This window comes from Cystoisospora suis (genome assembly GCF_002600585.1).
Source record: "Cystoisospora suis strain Wien I chromosome Unknown contig_4395, whole genome shotgun sequence".
In the NCBI taxonomy this organism is placed as follows: domain Eukaryota; phylum Apicomplexa; class Conoidasida; order Eucoccidiorida; family Sarcocystidae; genus Cystoisospora; species Cystoisospora suis.
The window spans coordinates 35,723-44,789 of NW_027157187.1; the positions used below are offsets into that span (position 1 = coordinate 35,723).

Sequence of the window (9,067 nt, forward strand, 5' to 3'; positions counted from 1 at the left end):
TGGCATTCGCAGTGTAGAGTGTCACTGAGAGTGAAAAGGTGTTTATGGGATCTGAAGCTCTTTCCTCCGAAAAACCTTGAATGGAACCCACGTTGAATCTCCAGTCTCTAGTGAGCTACATTGTCATGAAGAGCCACGCTGAGGCAGAAAGGTGCCCGAGGCCGAGAGTACGTCAATTGTCTCGGGGAAAAGATGAAAGGAAGTACTGCTTCCTGAAAGGGAGAAAAAGAGGCACTGTAAGGAATGTAGATAGATCGGAGTGACGGACAGCCATATGCCGTAACGAGGTACTACCGCGAAGTCCGCTAGGACTCCAAGCAGCTTGTTTGATTACTACTGCTGGCATGACAAGATATCTCACGCTCACTCCACTTCGAGACACTACAATTCCTGGTGAAAAAGGCCAATACGTCTTCTTACATTTCTTGCCCACTGCTTATAGTCTCTTGCCTCTTGTGGCTAGCAGGTAAAAGATGACTGTGTGACTCCCCAGGAGCAGTGTCATGCACTACGCCGGATGCTACTCTTGACTTCATTCTTATTACGCTACACATCACTCGCACACAGCTAGAACTGACCGCCGCTTACGGCTGCTACTTAGGCGTGACAACTCGTGGCCGTCGTACTACCGCCTACCGCGCACCTATGGCGTACACCGAGGTCTGCCACTCGCTGCAACCCCTGGTTATTGCCGCTAGTTATCATTCGCTTTAGCGCTGCGATGAGATCTTCGAGTCCAGAGGATATCTGCCTAATCGACGTCACTAGCAGTTGGTGTCACGGCTTCCCCTACTGTTCTTTACCTGGTGGAACGGGCTGATAGCACTGCTGCTCGAACTGCTTCCAAGACAGTGACTGCGTCGAACGACCTGTCCCTACTGCTGCTGACTTACTAGGACTGTTTGTTCTCCTACTTCTACTGTTGATGCGATGATGACAGTTACCATGAATGATGAGAATAGTTACTCGGCGAAAGCACCGTCTCTGCTACAACGACTTCCGACAACTTGCCTCCCGCTACTACTTTCATTATTCGCACACAATCTGTTGACCAACCTCTACCACTATGGCGTGTTGATTCTCTTCTTCATTTTGTCCTTCTTCTACCTGTTTAGAAACTTCGTACGATAACGGAACACTTGTTTGATTTCTTCTCTAACACTATCTTGGAGTAAAGCACAGCATGCGTACTTGCCGGCCTACCACACCTGATTTAAGAAAGTGAACAATGACAGCGACTAGTGCGCGAAGTTGCCTGACCCTCACGAAGAATGGCAACCACTCAAGCATCGCCATCTTATCTCTCCTATCGTAAAGAAACAGCAGCTTAGAAGACAAGCCTGGTTTTCTTTTCTCTTCAGAGGGAGACATCTAGTACCCATGGATGCTATCCATAGTCATGTGTCACGTCTATGAAAAATTCCGGACTTCCTTTTCCCTTTCTCCCGTTCGGGTATAAACCAGAAACCACTCCTCCTACTGCTATTCTTCTTCTCGTCTTCCTCGAGTCGCCGTTCTCTTATTTTCATTCACTCCCTCTCTATCCCTAGAAGGGAGAGAAAGAACGCGAGAGGTACAAGGGAGAGGGGGGCGGAGGGCAGTAGTTGTTCTGTCTTGTCGATTTCTCTCTTTCTACAAGCTTCACTTTAAGAAAACGTGTCTTTTCAAGTATCATAGAGTTGTCACACACATGAGCGATTTCCCATTTCTCACCGTTCAATGTCTTTGCCTTTTCTTCCTCGCGAGTCTTTGCTCGTGGTAGCCTCTCCCTTCTCTCCCTGTCACTTCTTGTCGGCCGTCCCTCCTCTGTTGAGCCCAAAGAGCTTTTTTGGATTTGCTAAAGCTCTTCTAGAGACTCAAGAAGTCTCTCTTTGTCGTTTTTATCACTCTCTTAACTCAGCAAGTTCATTGTTTGCCTCTCTTCTTTCCCGGCCAAGTATGCACATATGGTCCGTCCTTTTCTCCTGTCTTGAAGAATCTTGTCAACAGTAGCGACAGATCGGTGTTCTCTTTGCGATAATAAGCTACATCGATTGGGAGTCTTGAGTGGTGTTTTCTTTCTTTTCTCTCTCTGTCTTCTTTTCACCCATTTGAAGAGTACTAAGTTAGCTAGCCATGTTCTAAAGAACCGGTCGTTCTTCCTCGATTAGGACTCTCTCCTCCAGATAGGCTCCTTCTTTCCTGCCTGTTGTTCTCATCTCTCTTTTCCCCTTTCTCGAGAAGAAAAGAGCTAGTCCAGATGGCTGTTAAAGCTTCTTTCTGTGCTGATAAAACAAAGAAGGGAACAATGTATAAAGAGTAATTTTGTCTCTCATCTCACCATCTCCTCTTCGCCTCTCGCCAGTCACCATTCTTTCCGCATGCCGTCCTATTTCTAGGACAACTGAAACCTCAGGTATTCTCTCCTCTCCACACCAAGCTTTTCTTCTTCTTCTAGTGGAGTGTGTCTGTCAGTTGATTGAAGAAGACCTCGCTTGTTCTTCATTCCTTTCTTCTCTCATGATTCTTATCTACCCGAAGTCTCAGTTGTCTTCATGAGAGGAGGAGAAGAACGTCATGAAAACTCCCCTTGTTCCTCTTCTTCTTTTGAGGGAGAAGAAGAGGATGAAGGAGAAGGATACGAACGAAGAGCCTGTCTCGTACCACAACCCTCGTCAATGCCGTCTCCAGCCAGAACTCCCAACCTCTACCATCATGTCTCTTCTTCTTCTTCTCAGTCCTCTGTTCCCCGTGAGGGCGTTGCTCGATCTTTCAGTAAGACAGGGTATCGATACACCCCACAAAGATCTTCTCCACATACTCTTTTCGTCGCGTCTGCTTCCTCTTCATCTCTACGTAGGAAAATGAACTATGCTGGAAATACGGAGCTTCTTCAGATGGCTTCTTCAGATGAATCTATGCCATGTGAATCTGACAGAGAGAGATTAAAGCGTGAAAGAAAAGAAAGAAACACAAGAACAAGACTAGGCGACGAAGATGAACCTAGAAGGACTTCACAGAGGCGTTCACCACTTTTGAAGCAAAGAGGAAGAAGGCGGAAAGAGGATGAAGACGAAGTCAGGAGACATCATAGGGGTAGAGGTGGTATGAGAGAGACAAGCTCTGTCGAAAGGCGTAGTGGCGAGACGTCTGGAGACTCCAGAAAGAACTTCCTTCATGTAAAGAAAGGACGTAGAAGATACAGAGTGTCTGGCAACTCATATCATGACAAGTACAGAAGGCATTCCATTTCTTGTGTAGAAGGAGATTCCGATGATCATGGAGAGGAAAGAAAGAACAGACGCCTCGTGTCTTCTTATGAAGAGAAAGAAACAAGAGAAGAAGAAGAGACGGCTAGCAGCGAAGAGGTTGGGACTGATGATAGTGAGGCTGACCGGTTCTTAGGGAGCGGACACATAAGACTAGTCAGATGTGATGGGAGAGAAGAAGGAAGAAGACAGACAAGGAGAGGAGAAGAAGAAGAACGACAGCATGATAGCGACAGCTCTTGTATTCCTTGTTCTTCTTCTTCCCTTGATAGGAGACGAAGAAGAAGAAAGGAATTAGCTCAAGCAGGTCTTCTCTCGCCTAGTGCATCTTCATCTTCTTCATCTATCTCTTCTCCTGAGGAGATTCAAACGTATAGACGGCATAGAGGACAACACGGCCATCGAGGTGTATGTTCACCCTCTGCTTGTTCTTATTCTTCCTCATCGGTAGCCTCTTCTTCTTCTTCGCATGAAGCTGAAGATAAGAGAGGAGTTGAAAGAAGAAAAGGAAGAAAATATCGTAGAGAGTATCGACGCAAGTCACATGTGCTCCATCAAGCAGACTGTCCCCCTGTCGAAGTCACCTATCATCGCTCGCAGCCTCATCTCGTTATGCAGAAACATCCATCCTCTTCTTCTTCTTCTTTGTCGTTGTCTTGTAGAAGAAAGACCGATACGTCTTCGCATTCTTTTCCTTCAGATAGTGAAGAGGCTCATTCTTCATCTCTAGCTTCGCCGTATTCTTCAGGCTCACAGCGAAAGAGAGGAGAATGCGCTGGAGAGCAATCTTGTTCTTCTCCTTCTTCACCCTCTAGAGTCCATCATTCAACTGCCTTTCGACATCCTTCTTCTTCTTCCTCTTCTTCACACCTTCCCTCCAGTCACCATCCTCCTTTCTCTTCCCTTCATTCTCACGTCTCTTCTTCTACTTGCAGATCTCTCCGATCAAGTCGAAGGCCGCTGAGAAGAAGAAGAAGTGGAGTTAGTAAGACGTCAAGAGAAGTTCCTCACGGGATCTCTTCTTATCTTCCTATGAGAGATTCAGCAATGGACCTCCAACAAGAAGCCGAGAAGGACGATAGTTGTACCGAGCTGCCTTTAGGAGATCGAACCTATGATGATCTAAGAGAAGAGGATCGACGGACGAGAAGTAGAAGAAGAGAAGAAGCAAGAAGAAGAAGAAGACATGAATACATGACCTCTTCTTCTCCACATAGAAACACACCTGAGAGTAACAGTTATGAAGAAGAAGAAGAAAGAGAGGGGAGAGCCCGTGCTTATCGAATCTCCGGTGCTCCTTTTGGTTCCCAAGGTGATCACTCTACATCTTTTCATCGTTGTCGTGCTTTTCCTCGAGAAGTTAAAGCGGGAGGTCTCCATAGAATCTCTCCTAGTCTTAGTCGTCACAAAGGTCACTCATCTGATCCTCTTCGAGGAGATATGAGGAAAGGTATTAGGAGAAGCAGTCGTAGTTGCAGTAGCAGAAGTTATAAGAGGGGTTCTCGAGGTCGAGAAGAGAAGAGCACCTCTCGTGCAAGAAGGCTTGCTAAAGAGGGAGAGGATGATGAAGAAGAAGAAGTCCGTCAAGCGAGAGACAGGGAAATGCGATGTCTTTTAAGAAGAAGATGGAGAGAAGAAGGTCATGTAGAGAGAGAAGAAGACGCCGAAGGCTATTATGAGTCACATAGGATCGAAAGAGAAAGAGATGAAGAAGAAGAATGCGTCGTGATAGAGTCTCGCAGAGAAGCTGTTGAGAATTCTTCTCGTTCTCATCATAGGAGGAGTTCACCTTGTATAGGAGATACAAGAAAGAGACGGAGAAGAAGGACTTTATCAATATCCTCTGATGAAGATACTTCTTCTTTCTCTAGAGAGAGACATATGGCGTTCAAGAAAGAAAGGGGGAGAAAAAGTCACGGGAGGGCTGTAGAGAGCGAGGGGAATCGAGAGGAACCTATGGAGAGGGAGAGATCTACTGCCTCTTCTTCTTCCTCTCCTCATCCTAGGCTAACCTCCCGGGGATGGTGTCGAGATCTTCCTATGACTCCAGATTCTCGAGATCAAGTCTTGTATACCCGATCTCCCCGTTTTTATCCAAGAGAAGAAGAAAGAAAGAAGTCTCGTGAAGATGTTGTTGTCTATAAAGAAGTAGAAGAAACGGCAGAAGGCGAGCTTTCTCCCTATCATTCCTACTCTTCACATTCAGATGGACACCGCCGTATATCTCACCAAAGAAGAAGAAGAGGACGCTCTCGTCCAGGAGAAGACCTCCACCCTTGTTCTTCTTCGTCTAGGCTGAGAGAAAGAAGATCGAGAGAGAAGGGGTTTGATAGGGGATCCATGTATGTCTTACAGGAAGGAAGTCGGAAGGAACAACTCGCACGCCAAACAGATAAGCATGGTAGATCCATGGCTAAACATAGGAGGAGAGATAGAGAAGAAGAAGAAAGAGAAGGAGATAGTTCGAGGTCTTCATGTTGTGCTGACAAAGAAAGGGGTGGCACGTCTGAGGAAGATGAGGAGGTGACTCAAGACGAGAGTAAGAAAAGAAGAAGAAGAACAAGAAGAGATGAAGAGATTCTCAATGAAAGAGAGAAAACCGCATCTCTATCGTCTTCTTCGTCTTCTCTCTCAAGCCATGATGAAGAGAACAAGGAAAAAGAAGAAGAAAAAAGAGACAGCATGTCTTCAGATGAAAGGCGAGAGCACTTCTCTTCTCAGCAAATTCAACGAGAATGCCAAAGGGAGTTAGCCCAAAGAAAGGGAGAGAAAAACGCAGTTGTCCGGCGGACAGATGATGATCTGAGAAGGAGACGAAAACGAGAAAGTCAAGATATCTCTCCACGAGATGTCTCGAGAATGAGACAGGAGAGGAGTCTTGCTCCTGGCCTAGACGATCAACTAGGACAGAATGAAAGGAAAGAGAGAGAAGAAGAAGACGAAGAAGATGGAGAGGACGATACAGAGACGAATGAAAGTGAAGTGGAAGAAGAACATGAAGAAAGAGATACAGAAAAGGAGATAGAAGATGAGAATGAGGAAGGACAAGATGAATTCACTGGGGATGTAGAAGAAGGCAGCTGTGTTCTTCCTTCTCGTTGTATGGGAGAAGGAGAACAACAAGAAGACTCATCGCAGCTCTTCTTACCTATTTCTCTCAGTCATTTCAACAGGGAGAAGAAAAAGAGGGTGAAAGAGATAGAGCAGGCATTCTCTACAGATGGGAAGACAAGCGGGAGTCTTCAGACTCGAAAGAAGAGTCCACCTGTCTCTCCTTCTAGTAGTAGTAGTAGCAGAAGTAGCACTGAAGCTAGAACTTCTTCGCTGTCTTATCGGAGAAAAGAAGAAGTTTCTTTGGACGATGATAGAAAGGATAGTGACGATGTCGATCTCGATACGATGACGAAAAAGGAAAGAAAGGAAAGAAGCGAGAGGAACATCAGGATGAAGGAACGGTGCGATGAAGGGATAGAAAGACAGAAGAGATTGAATGAGAGGTCCCATGAGGGAAGCAGCTCAGAAGATCGAGAGTCTCAAAGAGATGTCTGCAATAATAGACAGAGAAGTTCTCGTGGTAGTCCAGGGATAGAGGAGTGTGAGGGGGAGAAGAAGAAGGCGAAGGAATCAAGCGCAGATGTAGATAAAGAGAAGAATACGCTGGAGGAGATTGAGGATTCTAGGAGAGATAAAGAAAGTCTTGCCTGTCTTACGTGTGGAGATGAAGAAGAAGAGGAGGAGGAGGAAGAAGAAGGACAGAGAGAACAAGAGAAAGAGAAGATGGGAGGCAACGATGATGCCTTCCAGAGACCTAGTGAAGAGACTCCTTCAAATCAAGGTCAAGACTCTTTGTCTCTTCTTATATCTTCGTTTTCGCCTGCTATGGACCAAGCCAGTGAGAAAGAAGAGAAGAAGGAGAAGAGAAAGAATCGGAGCAAAGAACAAGAACGAAGCCGAATGCGTTATATCGGGAATTCTCTTTCAAAAGAGAGGAGAAGATTGAGAGATCCAGCCCAAGGAAAAGAAGAAAAGAAAGAAAAGGAGAAGATGCAAATGAAGATGAAGACGAGGAAAGAAGAAATGAGTCAAGAGACCGCACGTCAACGAAGAATCTTGGATACAGTTCATCGCCTTTTCTCTCTAGCCTCTCGCGGTCTCCTCTCTCCTCTTCATCCCGAGAAGGAGAAGACAAGAGTAGATAGAGAGAAGAAAGTCAGAATGGAGAAGGAGAGAGAGAAAGAGGATGCCGTCTCTCAACAGGAAGGAGAGAAGACGGAAGACAGGAGCTGGAGGGGACCGCAGATGCAAAACAGAGGAGGTGTTTCTTCTAGAGAAGATTGGTGGACTGAGAGAAAGAGAGAAGATGCGAGGAAGATACTTCTTGTAGAAGAGGGAGAAAAGAAAGAGTCTCGTGGTAGGAGAAGGAGAGAGTTGAGAATGAGCCGCCGTGCTTTCTTAGAAGCGACAGAATTTCTAGGAGATATGGAACAAACCTACACTCATACTGAAAGTAAGATAAGAGCTCGACCAATCTCGTTGCGAAAGACTTAGCTTAAATAGCAAGCTGAAGTGCTCTCTCTCTCTCTGTCTCTCTCTCGAGATATAAGATGGATTTATGAATCTTATGAATTCATGCTTCGTCTATGCAAATACATCTCGCTGTTTCTCTCTTGTCGTATATATGTAGGTATGTATCAATCCATAGATTTCTTTCTTTCTCACTCTTTCTTTCTTTTTCGTCTCGATACATATGTGTGTAATGCCTTGTGTTGTACGGGCAGTACTGATAGCGTATGTCCTCAACCAAGCTCTCTGCTTTTCTTTTCTTCTTCTTCTTTCTTTCATTTTTCTTTCTCCTTCTCCTATTTTTTCTCTTCCTGCAGTTTCAGAGATCCTCGAGAATCTTCTTCTCCATCCTAACCTTACAGAAGATCTCATTCTCACTCTCTCTGTATGGATCCTCGCATGGCTTCATATGCACCTCACCTCTTCTTCTTTCTCGTCTTTCATTCCAGTGTCTCCTTCTACCACTCTTCCTTCCTTGTCTTTCTTCCCTTCTTCTCTTCTTAATCCTCCTCATCCTCATCATCCACATTCTCAGTTTATTTCTTCTTCTTCTTTCTTCCCCTGTTCTTCTTTCTCTTCTTCTTCATTAGACGCAGAAGAAGATCACTTACCTTCCGTTTTCTCGAGATCCGCAGAAGAAGTAATTGAGAAGGAAAGTCTTTCGACTTCATTGCAGAAAGAAGAAGTCGATGAAGGAGAGAGATTCTTTGAGTCTCTTCCTAGGAGTCAACTTCACTATCATCTTATCTTATCTCTTGTAGAACATCGAGGTTTAAATGAAGCAAGAGAGAGAGATAAGAAATCGTCTCTCTGCTGCGACTGCCGGGGTCTCCATCCTTCCTCTCTCTATAATGTCGTACCTTCTTACTCCTCGATTCAGAGATTATGTAAGTCTTGACTTTCTGGCCTTTCACGCACGTCTCTTCTCACTCTCTTCTGCTTTATCTTAGCCCCTGCCTTTTCTCATTCGCCTATCTTCTTCTCTTTTTGAGATCTTCTCTTTCTCTGTATATATATATNNCGGTATAGAGATGTATAGAGATATATGTAGCTAGCTTGATTTATGTATAAAGGTCGTTGTCGGTATGTAGAAATCTCTGCGTGTACGATGTCTATGTTCCGTCAGATTCAAGTCTAGGTGTCTATCGGTATGGACCTGTGTGGCTGTCTATAGGCTAAGAGGTCGATAGAGATACGTACCGACCAGTCACTTTAGACGTGGATCAGGGAGGAGGGGAAGGAGAAGAGGCCGAAAG

At 45.2% G+C, this 9,067-nt stretch overlaps 1 protein-coding gene across 1 annotated transcript; it reads left to right on the top strand.

The window, feature by feature from the left end:
* The first annotated feature begins 6,733 nt into the window (after positions 1–6,733).
* On the top strand, positions 6,734–8,785 carry CSUI_008045 (uncharacterized protein). Its single transcript, XM_068068184.1, has 2 exons — positions 6,734–7,755; positions 8,129–8,785. Exons 1-2 carry the CDS (start codon positions 7,026–7,028, stop codon positions 8,707–8,709), a joined length of 1,311 nt encoding a protein of 436 aa, XP_067919844.1. The 5' UTR covers positions 6,734–7,025; the 3' UTR covers positions 8,710–8,785.
* Positions 8,786–9,067: the final 282 nt, after the last annotated feature.

Coding starts and splice junctions, on each gene's coding strand:
- CSUI_008045 (XM_068068184.1), top strand. CDS start 7,026: ATGGGAGGCAACGATGATGCCTTCCAGAGACCTAGTGAAGAGACTCCT. Junction 7,756..8,128: donor AACCTACACTCATACTGAAA/GTAAGATAAGAG, acceptor CTCTTCCTGCAG/TTTCAGAGATCCTCGAGAAT.